Genomic DNA, 18,524 nt, shown 5'->3' on the forward strand with positions numbered 1-18,524 from the left:
ATGGACTTTTCAGCAACATTTTGGGTGGGAAAGTGGTCCAGGGCTTGTGGTTTTCTGTTAAGGCAGGGAAACCTGAAAGGATAAATAGCTAAAAATAAGTTCATTATCCAAGCTTGGAAATACAGAGGAAAACGTGAATCAGGGGAAAGGGAGTTAGGCTTGATGATACTGTTGATGATATTTCACTGGTTGAAAATATATTAAAGAAATTCACATGAGTATAGAAAATACTATTCTAGAGTAATAGAGGGAAAAATGGAAGAACTAGTTGAGGGTAATGCAGGACCTCCTTTATACACTTCCTGGTGTGATTTCTCACTTTTTAGCTATTATAAAGAATAACAAAATAATATTTCATTGTGTAAAGTCAGCATCATAAATTGGCCAGCAGAATTTCAGACTATTTTGATTTTGCTGGATTTCATTTGTATATTTTGTTATTATTGTTCTCATGAAACCATTTTACAAATCAAAAAAGAAGAAATCCATGTGGAATACAGAACTTCTGTAGTTAGCATTTTCTCAAGAAGTGGGCCAGTGCAAAAAAAAATCATGAAAAGAAAGCAGACTGTTGCATGCTTAGCAGGCAACTTATGGAAGCTGTAAGGTGAGTTTTAACTTGACTTTGAAGCAGATTATACTTTTAAGCAATGCTGTAGCAATTCCTAAAAATATACTGAGATGCATATAAATGTGCTGGCTAAAGATGCAGAGTAATTAAAATGGAAATTTAGACTTTGTGGTATGTTGTTTATTCCCCACAGGGGAAATGTTTTGGAGGAGCTGGTACCCCATTTAGACTTCTGAGTGCCACTGGTTTGGCATACTGAGTGTCGTCATTCTGCTTCCAATTCTAATTTAAGCTCCTAGTCTTCCTAGCTTTCCTCTGGTTTAATTACAGACTACAGACTTCCCTGCTGGGTGGCTCTGGACACGAACTTAACACCAGTGGTCTCCTTATTCTTCCAGAGGGCACTGTCCTTTCTGGTGACTTTCTGTCAGACAGTCTGGTGACTCTCCTTTCTGGTGACTGTCTAGTCTGGTGACTCTCCTTTCTGCTGGTGAAAGAAGCTAAAAAGGGGGTTGGTGCTTCATGATGTTTGGATGATCTGAACAACTCCCCTTTCCTACACTGATCGATTTTGACCCTGCAAAATAGCATTTGGGGAGGATGGTGAAGGCTTCTTAGTCTATGCTTTTGTCCTTTTCACAATCTCCTCTCTGCTCAGCTTGTTTAGTACAAACTCTCTCTCTCTCCACATGCCTTTATCACTGTTTTTGCAAATATCTTCTGTACAGCTTGTGCTTAATAGAACAGTTGTCTTTTATCTCTCTACTTCACTGATTCTCCATCTGTTCTCCATCCAAACCAAAGCTGAACATTTATCCTCTGCTTTGCATAAATCTCTTGTGCACTTCTTCCAGTGCTTTTATTGCTTTCAATTTTAACTTTACAGCCCTGTGATAGACACTAGGTAAGATAACTCTGCACTGTGCTGGTCTCCTTAATCGTTACCTGGAAAAAAATATTTCTTTGTTCAATTATTGTTCATTTTTGAGTGCATCTATATTATTTAAACCCTTGTTTTCAAGCATATTTACATAACAGCGTATTCATTAATGTGGGAGCTGTTCTAATCTTTAACATTATACAATTTTAATTGATGTACAGTATTTTTCCTAAGCCTTCCTATAAAATTTTAAGTGTCCAAAAGAATAAACTGGAATCCTTGTTCATTACCAGACTATTTGTGCTGGCTGATGATGGCACTTTCAGGTAGAATGGCTCCTACTTAATCTTTGAATCATACAGCAGGGAAAACAATGTCACCAATATATAACAAATCCAGAAATTCATTAAGCATCACAGAACTAAAATTTTTTGTTTTACAGCTAGTTACTCTCTGAAAATAACTGTTTTGTCATCTGAAAATTTGTCCTTTTTTAGCTCCACCAAACAGAACCAAACCAAACTTTGATAGCTGTTCAAAGAATCTCTTTTAATTTCTGACCTCCTCAACACTCAGATTGTTTTATAGAAGAGTAATGCATTAAAAACTAAAATGGTCATATGACAGAATGACAAAGAAATGTCTGGTTACAAGTTCTGAGGGATCTTTAATGTCTGGATACTTGCTGATCTCTGCTAGTTCAGTTTTTCACCTTCCCAGAGGTTCCCCTGTAGCATTTTCTGTGCTTCATTAGCTTCAATTTGAGTGGACTGAACTATGGGATTATCACCCATGGAAGATAATATTTGTGAAAAAATTTCATTGCAGTTTTTTCCTTTATTTGTCCCTAAGTAGTCCTCTAAAACAGATCCTCCCACCACTCTAGTTAGTTATAATTAAGTTTTATTTTGCTTGGCCATAACATAAGCATTGTAAATACCCAAGACTTATGAGACACAAGGATGTTATTCAAGGGTATTTGCAGGATTAGAAACATCTGCTGCCTTGAAATGTGCTATGTCCTTTAGAAATCTGATCATGTCTTCCCTCACCATGCTATGTCTGTGAACCTTCGTGTTGCTTATTTGATTTCAGTGATTTGTGCTGATTTCAGTGAAGGAAAGCATGACTTACATCAAATTCTTGAAGCAGTAGTAATACAAATACCCATTTGAACACAATTCTAATGCAAAGAAGCAGGAAATCCAATTAACCCAATAACTATAAAGTAACTGATGTGTTTAATACTTAAAAAGTCATATTTATTTGTTGTTTAGGATTTTTTTTTTTTTTTTTACAATGAGGAATGCTTCTTGAGGCTGCTTAAAGATATCTTTACAAACAAGGTAGTAAAAATATAGTCTGTGGTATTGCATGCCTGCGGTTATAGGTGATTTAGAATGATGAGTCTTTTGTCCCTGGGAGGATAGTTGCATGAAGAAGACATTTAATTCAATGAAATTGTTTACTTATTTCAAGAATTGAAATAGTTCCTTATGAGATTCCTGGCTGCATCACTGCAATGGTACTAATGCCAAACCTCCAAACCCATTAAGGTCCTTCAGAGCGTAGCTCTACTGTCTCGGTCCAGCCTTTGTATGGGGTGAAGTATTGTAACTGGATTTTAATATCTGTGCCCTATGAATGGGCTTGCCATAGTTCCCAGGAAGGGAAAAAAGACTCCCCAAGAGTATAAACAAGACCCAAAATGCACAGTATGAAAAATAACTCCTAATAGTAGCTTAAGTGTCCTTCCTTGTGTGTTTCCCTGGCTGTACAGGGTGAAGCAGGCATGACTTTCCATGGTTCCAGCAGTACAAAATGCCCTTGCACACATGGCTGCTCACTCTACTTTATCCTTCTCTTTGCATTTCAATGAGGAAAAGTTAGGGAGTGCATTAAGTTCTTCCCTTATGCCTATTTCTATCACCATATTCACGACAGTTTCATTTCCATGGACCCACCGTCTGACTCTCACCTCTATCTGTATTGTCTCTTGTCTCTCAGGGTGAGTTTCACCTGGCTAAAAGCAAATGTTTGTGTTCAAACCAGTCCCCCAGCTTGTGTTTGCAGTCAGTGGAAAGGGCAGGCACTTATTTACTTATTTAACAGGGACAGTTCACCACAATCAGTTTTAGAAATCTCTGTTAGGGCATAAAAAATTGCTGTAGAAGCTCTTTTCTTTTTTTGACTGATCATGCAGGAGCTTAGATGAAATGTTCAGTGTATACACCTATATTTAGCCAAATGAAATTTACATTCAACATCTTTGATCCTCAATTTATCTTGCAAGATTTTTTCTTTCTCTTCTGTATGCACATATAAATCTGCATGCTGTGTAATACACTGATAGGAGACAGTGATGCAGCCTTTTTAGTAATTGAACATTTTCATATAAAAATTAGGCATTTCTGAAAATGTTGCAGGTTTCCATGGGATCCAGCTGGAATAGAAAAGAGGCTGAAGCAATTTTCTTTTTTTTTTTCTTTTCCTATTTTGGTTTTCCTTAATGAATATAAAAGCTCTTTAGTTGTATTTTCTTCAGGTTTTATGTTAAACTGTACACTTGCACCAGCTAGATTTGTTGTTACTCCGTGATTTTTAGCATAATACTGTTCCTCCAAGAACATCCTGACCTCAGTCAAAGTAGACAATAGTCTCCTGGCTCCAGCCATTAATAACAGCAGCTGTGGTGAACTTCACTGTAGGTCCAGTCCTTCCAAAGGAATAGTGAGAGTCCAGCCAACCCAAGGATGTAGCTGTAGTGTAACCATGCCACAGATTTTACAGTTACAATACATGGAAAGTAGTGAAGACAGCTTTCTAGTCTCTCAGTGTCTGAGAGCACAGAATGTCTCTGTATTGTAAGAGAAAAGAAGGTCACTGGGGTTCTTTGTTCAGAAATTATGTCACTCTGCTTGGTGGTCGCATTGGGATGCTTTTTTTGTGGGAGTGACCTCCACAGACTTCTGAACTGTCAGTTCCATCCCTTATGATTATCTCTTGTGTGGCTTTGAATATTAATGGCACAAAGCCGTCCTTGTCTGCAGTGAGCACAATCCAAGAAGAGCCTACAAAAATTAAGCAAGAAAAAGAAAATGAGTGCACTGCTGTGGTTACGTAAATGTAGAAGCACGTTTCTAAAAGTCAGTGAGCATGCAGGCAAGAGCAGGGTTTCTTTTTGTGCACTAAAGCCTTATTACACTAATGACATTAAGGTCTGGCAATCCATGCTCAACACACCTTTGTGCAAATGTAGTGAGGGGCTAAGTGAAAGGTCTTGCAAGGTTTGAGGCATTTTGTCCCTTATTTAAATTAAGTTCAAACACAAGGTGCATCTTTGCTAGTTCTAATAAACTAAAAGTATCTTCATCTTCTGAAAACTCAGCCAGCCTTTCCATACTGACTTTTGTTTTAATGACATCTACTTCTGCTTAGCCTTTTCACTCATCTGCTCTACCCAAATGACGAAGAGATTATAAAAAATGGAAAAGTTCTCAACAAAAATGATTGTGCTGTATTTGTTCTAGAAAGGTGTAGGGGTCTCCATCTCATTGCTGTCAAACCAAGATTGCTCTAGGTGTTTTCAAATTCATATAGCAAATAGAAGAAAGTTACACCTTGAGGATGATTTACAAAAGATGATTTACAAAAGCTGCTACATAAAATTTCTTGTCTTTTAATTATTTATAGAGTCTTCTCCTAAAGAAAATGAACAAAATATGGATGACATTTTTAATTTTTTTTCTGAAAAAAGGGACAAGATTTAAAAACCAAAATACTTCAAAACGTTTTAGATTCTCTTTCTGTATTGCGTAGAAGAAAATAAACCTCCCCCCACTTTTTTTTTTTAAACTTTTATTAGCAAATTGGCTTAAAAATTAAGCTATATTTATTTTCTTTAGTGATTCATCTGGCTTTCTTTCTCTCTGGATATTGCAGTTCTCATAGAAAAAAAGTGAATTCTCTATTTTTTTTTCCAGTTTGACACTGTATTGAAAAAAAAATCTGTGGCAACTTAAAACCATTGGGGGAGCCCTTATATGACACACTTTCCTCAGAGCATGTGATTCTGTCATTATTGAGCAGGGGCATTAGCTGGGATATGAGGGAAAGAAAGCTCTCTTAGGTTCTGTGTTGGGATTTTAGATTTTGGAATATAAAACTGTTTTTAAAATGGAATGTGAAAAAAGGAGCTGTAGAAAATCCAAATGAACCATTCTTATTTTTTGTCAGTCATAACAAAGCATGCTCCTGGAGAAGGTAAATCTCTCCTTCTTTAACCACTAACAAAGCACTTTTGCAGGATGGTTGTATGTTGTCATGTCACCTGTTACATCATAAGAAGATTGTCTTTCCAAACCATGGATCTTTAATCTTCTGCTCTTAATACTTTCTTTCTAAATCTGAACAGACTTCAGATTCTGTGAGCAGTGGCCCTGAAAGAGGAAGTTCTAAGGTCCAAATGGATATTCCATTGCTGATCAAATTGATGAAGCATATTTTTGTGTCAGACTCTTGGAACTTATTTTCACCCATTGAAATGCTGGAAATTCTCAGTGTTATTGATAACACTTGCTTGGAAGCATATCCCACAGAATATTTCAATGGAAAAACCGTGTGCAGAGTGTAGTGCCCTTTTATTGTGAACAATTATTATGATATGCCAAAAAGAGAGATTCCTGTGTGCTGCTACCAGGGCACTACACAACAGACTCTGTTTAGCACAGGTAATGGTATTACCGTCCTGGGCTTAAAGTGCAAACAACGAGGCTGAGCTCATTGCTCTTTTAACTCTGATGATCTTAACAGCATTGCTGTGCACATGAATTTGACTTACAGTTCTGAAGGTTTTCCTGCCAATCTATTAATGGTTAAGTGTTTACTCATAGTAATAAATGCCAGGCTGCCATTATAATACAAGCATGCTCTTCATTACATACCCTTAAATTATATAGTATTAAAGATGGGAGTGATATTTTTAAACTTCATATTTAATATTTATGTCTTGTGTCAAAAGAAACTTTTAGGAATATAAACAAGTACCATCTAGGACTGCATAAAGAGCTACACAACTGCTTCAGCCCCAAACCTTATAATTTTGCAGGATTTGGGTGAGCTTTAGAAAGATTCTTGTTTTGGTTTTTGTTTTTGCTGAAAGCATACAGACTCAATATCAGAAAATCTGAGCAGAAAGAGGGACACATTAGGATGATTCTGAGACATTATCTTTTTTAAATATCTCTGAATTCTAATACATGAAATTGAGGAGAGGTGTTCTGCTAATTAAATATTCAATTGCTCTGTAGAGCTGAAAATAGGTTTTCTCAGTTCCCTTGTTTATTACGGGCATTTCTTTCCAAAATCAAGAGCTGGAAATACAGGCCAAAAATGGGCTCCTCCTTGCCCTGCAGCTCTGCATCATGTTGCTGCAGAAGCCTGCTGGGAAATAGCTCAGGTCTCAACAGCAGTAGAGTTTTTTCAAATATGCTTCCACTGCACCACACAGACAAGGAAGATTCTTGAAAAAAATAAGGAACATGCATGTTCTTGTCTTCTGGAACAGCCTCAGAAAGAGGATCATGGTAGCCTGTGATGAGAAAAGCCATCAGAAGCATTATAGAGAAATGGCTAAGAAATGGCAGTTTGTGTGTTGCTGACAGGGTGTCACACAGGAACAGACAGGGACAAGGCAATTCAGAGGCCAGTCTGGGGCCAGGGTTTCCCTTGTGGCATCTGTCCTTATGAGTTAATCAGTGGTGGGTAGTAAAAATGGGAAATTGGCAAATAAGAACATTGAGCTTCATTCTTTATCTTACATTAAAATAATCCCAAATGCTACTTGATACATGTATATATATATATATATATATATATATATATATATATATATATATATATAATATTCTGAGAGTGAATTTTTCTCCAACCTATACTCTGTTGTTAGGACTGAGACATGCTAGTAAGTATGGGTGAAGCAAAGTGCCAAAAGGTTTCAGGAAAGCAATTTTACTTCCAGGTAACACAGTGTACTGATTATTTTCTCAGCCTTCCTTTGCAGAGGCACCTAACATATTACTCTGCTAATAGGTAGTTTTGCAGTTACTTAGCATTTAAATGATTTCAAGAGACTCTGCTGTATTTCAGACAAGGGAAAACATTCACTTGCAAAAAGAAGTTAGTTAGCTCAGTTTACTGAAGTCTGGCGTATTCTATCACAAATGCCTCTTTTATATGCTAAAAATCTCAGGTGAAACCAGATAGCAGAAATAAAAAGAACATACCGTGTTTCATTTCAATAACAGGCACATCAAACAGCTGCTGGACTAAACTCAAATGGATCTTGCCATCACAGAGGAGAACGTCTTTTGTTTCTTCAGTAACTGATCCATTTGAAAAGCTTTTCTTCATATCCGTGTATGTAAAAGAAAAGATGTAGTTAATGGCTTAGACATGGAGCCCGAGTACTTATAACCACTCCTCTGCTCTTACTCCTGTCGGTTCTTTAGTAATTTTGCCTCTTCTTTGTCTGTTTTTCCTACGGTTTATAGATGACATCAGGATGCAGGACCATTCTAAGCACAATCTCATAGTCCCACATGAGGAGGATAAAAATGCCTCTTTGGTTTTTGCTTTGTGAGCTTCTGCGGCTCGAAGCTGCCTCAGCCCTGTACGTGTATTGTCCTGTGTGTCTGTGTCTCTGTTGGGCCTCCCTGCCTGAAGCCAGTTCAGTGGAAGGGAATGTATCATACCTGGAATAATGTTGTTCCAGATGCTGCCAGAGTAAATGAGTACTCTGCTCAGTTTCAGCTGTATGTGTGGGTGGGTTTGAGAGCCATTGGGCAGCTATTCCACCCTGGTAAAATAACCTCAGGGTTATTTTGGCACAGGGAGTATTGCAGAGACACTGGACCTAGCAACAGCCTCTCTGAAAAGCTGTTACATCAAGGTAGCTTGGGAATCCTGTGACTTGCTTTGAGAGAGAGGGAATGTATGGATTTACAGCGTTAGAATTTGCTCTGATATTCCATGAAAGAACACACTTGAATATAAAGGTGGCTTGTTTGTGCTTCATGAAATTTAGGTGGCCTTGAGAATCAACATCTTTGTGTTTCATCCTTCTGGTTACTGCAAGGTACAAGGACAAAAAATTGTTGAGCTACTACAGTCATGGAGTGGATATATATTTGAATTTACATTTTTCTATCTGCTATCATTTAAAAGTCCTTTTAACATTGAAAATTTTCCAATGACTCAATGTCATTATGAAATAGATGTGAATGGGACATTTTCTTCTAAATAACATTGCTAAATAATATTTCTATACTTTGTCCTGTGAATTTCATTTTGTTCTTTCCATGCTTTCTCACTGTGAAGTTCCATGTATTATGTTTTGCTTTATTTCTTTTTCTTTGGCATCTTTATGTTTGCGATACCCCCAGATTTTACATATTTGTTATGAATGGACAGTCTATTTACCCAATTTCATAGACCCCTCAGTTTCATACATTCAAAAGGGATCCAAGGTAATATTTCAGAATGGGTTGACAAGATTTCACCTATTCTAACTCCTGTTCCAGTCCTACTCTCTCTGTGTCTACTTCACACCCTTGAATTTTTCTTGTTAATGTAAAACTTACGGTTGAATGAATTCACAACTGCATCTTCAATTTGTGTGCACAGTAATCTAACCTCTGACTAAATAAATGTCTCTTGTAATGCTTATCTTCATTTCTAATTGTGCTGTCTTTTGACAGTTGGTCTCTGTGAACGTGTGCTTTTTTGCTGTGTAACAACTTTTCTAAATCAATCCCTTTCACTTTTCTGTACACAGTATCTGTGCTGTCATGCAACTGCATTGAATTCTGTAAATCAGAATGTCTGCTGACTGTTGCAAATGTCTTTTCCCCTGCTCTGCTGTAAATTACTCATGCAGATAGTCTATGGCTGATTGTTATTATTTATTTATTTATTTGTGATTTATTTTATTAATAAGAACCATATAAAATATCTTTCCATTAAAAAAGTGAACTTTCCAACTTTCAGATGTCTTCTCATCTTTTTTCCACATTCAAAACAACCAGAAATTTGTTGGTACATAATTAATAAAGGACATACCTAAGGAATACATCAAGAAAGTATCATTGTCTTAGTCATAAACCTATATCAGCTTTTTGTTACAGCTGTAACTATATCAGAAAATTTCTTTGTAATTTTTAGGTATTTCCAAGTTATGTAGTACTGTATTCTATTGAACCTAAACACACCTGAAAGTCAATGGGCTGAATGTTCAGCAGTGAGTGTGTGCTTTGCATAGGCATTGCAAAGGTGCTCTTTGCCTGTGCAGGTATTTGTGCAAAGTTTTGTCATTGCTGCAGATTGTGGACTAGCACATCTAACAATTATTTCATTTGCCTGAGTTCAGGTTGGAATAACAGAGTGTATTCAAACTGGAACTTCAGTTCATGAATTATAGAAAAAATGGACTGTACATGAGACAAGCTCGTTGCCTTGACCCAAGTGGTCCATTTTTCACATAGAAATGCTTCAGTTCAAGAATTATCAGAAAATAATCTAGCTCTGTCTTGACTTGAAATCAGTTGAATGGAAATGTATACTCAGGATGATTTTGTTCTAGTTTGTTTTCTGTATAGCATTGCACATTATTATTGGAACAGCCATTGGAAGTGGAAGACATTTTTGTATACACAAAACTGCACAACACCTATTTTTTATCCTAAACAGGTTTTCAAGGACAGACCTGAAAGATCAAGTCTCGGTTGTTTGTCTTTCATCACCTGTCAGTGTTCATATGAGCTATTTTCTCTGTCATATTCTTCTGTTTATAATGATTAATATAATCATCTTATACATTTATTTTTGATTTTTTACAAATTCTGTCGGGTCAAGAATCTCTGTTATAATCTTCTAATTATTTAGCCTTTTTGTTTAATGCTTAGTTTAAGTGATGATAATGTGCCTTCTCTTGGAGGAATGTGTTCACACATGTCATATCACAGATTAACTGATTTAAACCTGTACCTTCTTGTGAGGCAGGTAAGTCTTAGTATCCCCTTTTTATAGAGGATCATACCATTACACAGGGAGCTTAAGAGATTTAGTCAAGGTCATGGAATTAATTTGTGACAGAGTTAGAAGTACAACTAAAAGCTTGCCTTGGCATTTCCCACTTTCATGCCATAACCCAAAGACAATTTTCTAGCCAAATCTAGATGTAATCCACCCTTTCCCAAAATCCATGTCTGTTTTTGCTATTTTGTTATTTATCTCCAGTAATAATCAGAGAACTTGAAATTCCCTGATTAAAATCCCTTGTGTTAGTTGCTTTATCCTAGAACAAGGTTTATTGGTAGACAAAGAACATGTTAATCACAGAAGAAACAAATATATTTCCACATACATTAGCATATATTTTTGGATTAAGTTTCTTTAGCCAACTTCCTGTAGTATATTGAGTCCAACTCTCCTTCAGCAAAAACCCAGCAAAAAGAAATGGTCAATTCAAGAATTGCTTTCCCTCACCCATGTCAGCCTGCCCAGATCAGATTTTATAGCCTATAAAGGGTGTTTTGGGCAGCAGCCAGCCCCTCACAGCAGTGCCAAACTGTCTTTCAAAACTCACATTTTGGATTGCAAATATGTAAGAGAAAAACATCATTTACTAAGGCAAAAGGATTCCTGGATGAGATGTTATTATATCTCACGTATGTGCAGTTTTCATACTGTACAATAAGTGAACGTGCCTTCTCTCTCTTTTCTGAACCCCACTGAGCAGTCAGCTGGAGCTGGTTCTGCTCTTGACCTTTTCTTCATTTGTCTTGTATTTCCTAATGCACTGCCTACACTCCCCTGCATGCTGAGATCATCTTAATGAACTTAAATTCAACAACTGATGAAACAGAGAGGGAAATGAGAATGTGCTACCACTCAGATTTGTTTTTATTGACACTGGGTTAGCAATCAGTTGAAGTCTCAATGTGTTCTTCTTGCCCATGGATGTCTAGGAATGTAAAATGTTTTTCAGATGAGACCTGCCAGCTGTGTGCCCAGTGCTCTTTACCTGCTGAAGGATATGCCTCACTGATGTGCCTACTCACTGCCTTTGTTCTTTTCATAACAGTATTGTATTTTAAATTCACAGTCATCTTGTAGTCATATAACTTGTACAAAAGCAGAAATTTCATCTCTTAATCCTGAAATATATTACTATGCACTTTATATTAGTCAATGTCATTACTTTCAATCTTTTTTTAATTTTTTCTAGATGTTAAATAATAGTAATCAATTTACAAGTGTGCAATCATGATCCTTTACTGAAAATATTACTGACTTTATGTCATATGCAGATTTTATAAGCATAACTCAGCAGATCATTAACAAAACTTTTAGATGACACTGAAAATCCATCATAAGAAAATCCACTAGTAATTTTTTCCATTTTCTTCTATATTGCTATAACTATTACTATCTCCATTGCAGCTAATTCCTTAACTGTCTTATTTTTCTTCTATTAATCCCTATTCTTTGCTGTTGAACAAGTAATTTCCCCCGTGGCATGATTTCATGTACTGTACTGAATTACAGGTATTTTAAATATTCTTCATCCCCTGTGTGTTAATAATCCATTCTTTTATAAGGGAATGGTATCAGGTTAGTACATGCATTGTACAGTGAATAATGCTGTAGTTGTCTAGGATTCCGTTTTCATTCTTTTACACCCATGATTTCAACTGTGTTGTGCTCCACTGGTGATTTCATGTTTGATACCTTAGTACCCATTAGTCAGCTTGCTTTTACCTTGCACCCGTATTCATTCTGCAGGATGAGAAAAAGCTTGTAGATTAGATAGATGTGGGAGTTCTGTCCCAGAAGACAATGAAAATACACTTAAACAGCTAAGGAAGAGAGCATTGAAGAGGAAGGAGAAATATGATTTACATTCTCACTGCACCTTGTGCAGCATTGCCACAGGTAGTGTTCATTAGGTTTGACAGCTTGCACTGCTCCCCTTCCCTGTCATTATTTCTACTGTTGCTGTGATTCCTGCCTGCTTTTTGGTACATTCTGTTTTTATTGTGGTGGAGATAACTGATATCTTTCCTTTCCTTACCCTTATGTGGGACATTCCAATTGCAACCTTAATTAACCTGGCAGAGAAGCATAAGCCTGTAAAATGTTTATGGTGGAAGAGATCTGAGGTGCTCAGAGGTGCTTAAATCCCAGTGCAGTTTGCATTTATAGGGCACATCAGCATTCCTGGTGACACAATGCTGGGATTTCTCTCCACTTGGCTCTCTGTTAATAGTTCTGCAACTACTGTTTCAGGTGTATTGTCATCAAAGATATACCTTTTGTGCTTCCATGATCTTTACATGTGATCTTTACTTTCTTTGTGCAGTATGATAACTTGGCTTCATTGTTGACATTGCGTGCTCCTTTCCTTTTGCACCTGTACATCCAAAAACAAGTCATCTGCTCTAACAAAAGGAATTGTGTCTCCTCACAAGATCCTGCTTGTCTGCTATTGATCAGTTTCAGAACGCTGTTGACAGAATTTGTTCATAACAAATTCCTCAACCTTTGCTCAAAATGTTATCCATGCATTAATCACACTTTCTCTTGACTACTGCAGGTCTTTCTTTTACAGTCATCCTAAATCTCTTGTCTCTAAATTTCAGGATAGCTGACTAGTTTCTTACTCCAGGGAGCAGTCATATCAGCTTCCTTTTCCATCATTTTCATTACTTACTTTCTATTGCTCAACCCAAGTCAAAATTGCCCTTTGGATTTCAGAAGGGTTCATGGTCTTATTACAGCTCATCATTTCAGCCTCGTCTTTGCTCATTTTACTGTGCCCCCCATATATTGCCCTTCTTTTCAGAATGTATTTCTATCAGAGCTTTACTGCCATATGTTTGGATCATTTCTGTTCATCTCCCACATATGTGTAAAAACAAAAACAACACGTTTATTTTGTAGCTGACCTTTATAGCTGGCAATAAAGCTTCCCATAGTAAATTGTATGAAGATACTATGTAAATCAGATTGACTTACATACAATTATTGGTCTGTGCTAAGAAAAGAAAGTCATTGTGACTAATTGCTGAAAAGATATTATTTCCTGTTTAATTATGCAGTATATGCTATCAGTGATATAAACTTTTGACATCATACTGCTTGGGAACAAAATGTAGGAGTTTAAAGATATTCTTCAGATTAGGATGAATGTTATTCATCCTGGAGAGGTTTGCCTAAATGTCTTTAATTTGAGATCCAGATTGACTTTATTTCCACTGTAATTAGCTTTTGAATGAGACTAGTTTAAATATTCTGCAGCTGTTTCTTTTCTGGGGGAAAGAGATGATAAAAGTATCTTTTTGCAAAATGAAACAGAAAAAAATATGTGACATATCCTTTTTTTCTTTTTTCTTTTTAAATAATATCTTGCATTTGTCTGTTTGCCCTCCCACATTCCCCTGAATCACAAACCTGCATGTGATGAAAGAGCAATAATATTTGCTTTTCAGGGTTGAATGATCAAGTTACCTCTGGTGGCTGAATGCTATTACAAAAGTGATAGTGCAGTGACATTTCCAAAGTGTGAATGATCGTGGTTTTCTTCTATGGCTATGGGCTACAAAGAATACAAATTCTGGTAGCACTGCATAGATGTGACTTCAGAGGAGTTACAGGCAGGCTTGCACTAACAGGATAAACAAAGGTTTTGAAGACTGTTAAATGAGCAAACATTATGAATTATTAAATAATAAATGTTTCTGCTTTTTAGTTTCCTAAGCGGAACAGGAAGTATACATAAATATGTCAATAATGCTTCTGCACAGCAGTGTTCATAATTGCTTGTTAATTATTGCTACATTTTTAACTATTATGTTTTAAACTTTCATTATATATTTTAATGCAGTTCTGATCAGTGTATTCTTTAGTACAATAGATTTCTCAGTCAGGTCTGAGCCTCTGCTAGGCTGGGGATTATAGAGACACTTAAGAAGACATGCACTTGGCACAAAGAGCTGGAAGATAATGGTGATGTTATTGACTGGACTGCAGTGTTCCTAAAGCTTAGAAAGTTTTCCACTGGCTGATATTTATATCATAAGGCAATAAAGCTATTTCCTGACTTTTTGCTCTGCAAGCACAGAGTCTGGCTGGAACCCACAGCCCAGCTGGTCTCTGAGCTCACAGTGCACGAAACAACTCCTGAAGGAGGAACAAGGTTCAGATGTCTGAATATAAACTAATCAAAACAACTATTTCTCTGAAAATTATTAGCTGCCTATGAAGCAAATATTTCCCTGTCTGTCTGTAGACCTTTCTGTCAAGTCTATTTTTCATTTTCATTATTTTTTGGCATCATGCTGTGATCCTGTTAGATTTCAGAAGAAGGGCTGAACTACACAAGGCATTAGTCGAGACTTCCCCAGGAAAGCTGTGTGTGGGAAGGCATTAGTGGCACTTTTTTGAGTCATTGTAATGTGGAGCTAGCAGTGCTTGCTGCTGGCTTAATGTGAAACTAACCTGTTCAGATAAATAAGTATTCCTTTCTAAACATAGTTTTTGTAGCAGTATTTTAGAAGCACTTAATTTTTTTGTTGTTCTTTCCAAAGAAAAACAGGTTAACTAATTCTTACTTCTAATGCAAGCACGTGCAAGGCGACTTCAGATCTTAGATTAATGTTATGTGTCACAAATAAAACTTCTCTTGGGAAAGGTTAATCCAATTGACTCCTAGAAACAGGGCTGCTTGCTAAATAAATAAGTTGATTTATGTTAAGAAATCAAAATTAATTTGAACATACTGGAGAACAGAAGGGCTTGCTTCTTGGCCAATAAAATCCTAAATTATTTAAAATAGACATGCTACTTTTTCACCAGAATTTGTATAATGTGTTCAAGTTAAATTATTGACTAATTCAGATCGAAAGCTTTGCTTTTATCCAGACAACCCAACACACCAGAATCTGTTTAAATGCCAAGTAAACACTTGCTAGAAAGTAATGACCATGATTGAATTGAGTCACCACTCCCTTAATGACTGTTTAAGGAGGGGTACTTAGATGTCTGCATAGATTCCTTTAAAGTTAAAGGAAAAATCTGCTTCACCATCATCACAATGCAGTGTATTATTTTGACATAATGCTGCTTATGTTGCAGAAGATAAGAATGCATTTATAATTGGCATCTACATCCTGAAAGGGGTACCAGTTTTATCACTTCCATCAGCATGTTCAAAAATCTGATCAGCATGAAGTTACTATTCCTGTGAATATTAAAAACAGTAGATAGAAATAATTACCCAACCTACATTCCTTACTTGAAATTCTTATTGAAGCCAGGAGGAAATTTGCCAAAACAAGGGTAGATAGGAACATGATGATTTGAAATTCTTATATTTATTTAATGAAATAATAATTACATATTGATGGATTGGAAGGTTTTTGTTTGTTTGAGGAGTTTTTTCCCTGAAAATTGTAAGTGGTTGTGTGTTTTACAAATTGAGTACATCTTATTTCGCAAAGAATAGTGTTGAGAAATCAAAGTAGAAATGAGCCAAATTCCATTTAATATCCATTTAAATTTTCCATAAATTGAGATTCAGTACTTTGCTTCAGTCTTCCTGTGAGTCTGGCTATCTTCAGACTCTGGATTTGAGCTCAGGTTTAAATTTATTACATTTCTGGTGAGCTACTGTAGCCCCCCATTCATCAGTTTATCTCTGCACTAAACTAAAATATAAGCCTTTTGTAGATTAACAACTCTGGCTCTATTCTCTCTGACAGATGCATACAAAATCAGCCAGTGTCCAAGACAATTCTGCATGATCAAAGAATAAACAGACAAATCTCCCATGTTAAGTATTCTCTAAACTATCCACATCATCCTGAGTTGTTGTTCCAATGACAAATTATAATTTCGTTTTAGATTAAGCTTGATTCCAAACCAAGGTTACATTTCTTATGGGTTGATGAGAATAAACTGCATCCTCTTGATTTAAAGCTAAATAAATGCAAGACTGTTTAAAAATTTCATTCCTACCACAGTGTATCTAAGCTGACAAAATGTTACCTGGTAGGTGACATGCACGACAGGCGGTTCCTGGGAGCACGGGTAGGCTAAAGATATCCTCCTCCCGTTCCTAGCGAAGTCTGTTATTTCAGAAAGACTCAGCTGTAACTCATTGAAACTGCCACAAAGTCTCTCTAAATTTCTAGATATGTGACTCATTCCCCTTTCACTTGGCAAATTGTTGTTTTTAGGAGAATTTGATGCTTCTTGGATCATGTTGAGCTGCACTTTAGGGGATGTCGGTCTGCTGGAAATCCTGCTGGGTGATCCAAAACCACGAAGAGACACTGAGCGATTCATAGGTTCAGCATCCAATGTTTCCAAGGCCACCGAGGAGTCACCTGGGAGCCTTTTCTCATCCAGGTCACTCACGCTTGATGAAGAGCTCTGCTCATAACTAGGGCTCTTTACTTCTTCAATGAGTCTTCTCCTGCCACTTGGAGATTGAATAACTGTGCTTCTTGGTATTAACAACTCCCTGCTTTGAGGTTGGTCTTCTGTGGCTAGGTTCTCAAAGAATTTTCTTTTCCCAGGTATATTAACAGAGGATTCAAAGTTATAAAACATATTCTGCTTAGCCTCAGGCAATGCTGAAGAATTTTCTTCCAGCATCAATTCTTTGACCATAAGACGCAGTACATACCTGTCTGAACTTGAAGATGGAATGAGATTAGGATCAGGGAACCTCTGCTTGCCAATCAGAATCAATAAGAGTTTATCTGTTAAAAAGCATAGGCCCTTTGGTCTTTCATTTTTTTCTAGCTGGATTTGTTGAATGTGAGGCATGGAGGAAGAGGTTACTGAATACACCAGAACAATATTAGAAGTATTAGAGGCTACTGCCACAATCTGAGCTCTAAGGTCAAAAGCCATTATATCAGGAACCAGAATACCTGGGATGGTGACTTTTCTGGTGGTCGTTACCTTCCTCTCAAAAGTCACCAAGATCAAGTGAGAAGAATCTTGACCATTTGTTCCTGCAGAGTCTTTGCGTTTCAGAGTAATGAGAGGACTGGGATCAGACCGACGGTGGTTTGCAAGGATATGGGTCAAATCCACAGGACCTGATGAAGAAGAAGCAACTGAATCAACACCTGATCTATCTGAATCTATGGACTTTCTTCGTGTATCCATGGAGTATTCCTCGTCACCAAGCACCAAAGCAGACTGTGAGATTAAAGAAACAGCTTCTGTACCAGAGGACACATCAAATGCAATGCCTGCATTGAAACCACAGATGTTATCTAAAGGAAGCTCAGTAGCTACAGCAATTTGGAAATCCAGAGTGGCTTCTATAGCGCAGATATAACCTCCCACATCAAAAACTGGGCAAAAGGAGCAGGTATTTAGAGTTTTCTGAGCATTATCCCATATGTAGGAGTGCAGGGTACTGCCTATAGCAACTACTAAACGATTTCCATCCTTAGTCCAGCAAGCACAGTGGATGAGTCCGCTGCTTTTGATGTCTGCCTTAACCCGCGTATTGTCAGTACGAACGGCATGCAAGACTGAAGCATCTCGTTTTGTAAGCACAGCCAAGACCTCCTTCTTTGGATGCCAGACACAGCCCTGAGAAAGCAGTGGAAATGGTTCACCAACTTCACAAGTCTGAGAAATCAAGGGCTTTTTCTTCTCTGCACTGCTGTAGACCAGCTGCCAAATGCTTACGTGCTTTTTGTGCTGAACAGCGAGCAGAGCTGGGGTGTCTGTAGAGCAGTATGGGCCCCAGTAGAGCCCATGCACATGTTCAAATTGACCAAGAATGCTTGAGTCTCCAAACTTCAGCTCTCCATTTTGATAGTATAAAGTAGTCAGTATCACTTGCTTCCCATCTGTCCAGGCAATTCCATGCACAGGGTGGATAGCTTGATATAAAGCATTGAGGCCGGTTCTCAGCAGCTTTGCCTTTCCCAGATCCATCTTTTAGGCTTTCTTTCTAATGGGGATAGTTCCAAAATAGAGAATCCA

At 37.2% G+C, this 18,524-nt stretch overlaps 1 protein-coding gene across 1 annotated transcript; it reads right to left on the reverse strand.

The window, feature by feature from the left end:
- Positions 1–4,355: 4,355 nt before the first annotated feature.
- LOC121360848 (WD repeat and coiled-coil-containing protein-like) lies at positions 4,356–18,476 on the reverse strand. Its single transcript, XM_041480968.1, has 3 exons — positions 16,557–18,476; positions 7,736–7,856; positions 4,356–4,522 (listed from the first exon to the last, which is right to left on the reverse strand). Exons 1-3 carry the CDS (start codon positions 18,474–18,476, stop codon positions 4,356–4,358), a joined length of 2,208 nt encoding a protein of 735 aa, XP_041336902.1.
- Between the last annotated feature and the right edge of the window lie 48 nt (positions 18,477–18,524).

Source organism: Pyrgilauda ruficollis, unplaced genomic scaffold (genome assembly GCF_017590135.1).
Source record: "Pyrgilauda ruficollis isolate IOZ18807 unplaced genomic scaffold, ASM1759013v1 scaffold54, whole genome shotgun sequence".
NCBI classification, from domain to species: Eukaryota; Metazoa; Chordata; class Aves; order Passeriformes; family Passeridae; genus Pyrgilauda; species Pyrgilauda ruficollis.

Excerpts from the sequence above, each read along its gene's own strand:
- LOC121360848 (XM_041480968.1), bottom strand. The coding sequence starts at position 18,476 with ATGGATCTGGGAAAGGCAAAGCTGCTGAGAACCGGCCTCAATGCTTTA. Across the intron at positions 7,857-16,556 it reads TCGTGCATGTCACCTACCAG|AAAAGCTTTTCAAATGGATC; the intron begins GTAACATTTTGT and ends ACGGATATGAAG. Across the intron at positions 4,523-7,735 it reads TGTTATTGAAATGAAACACG|GCTCTTCTTGGATTGTGCTC; the intron begins GTATGTTCTTTT and ends TAATTTTTGTAG.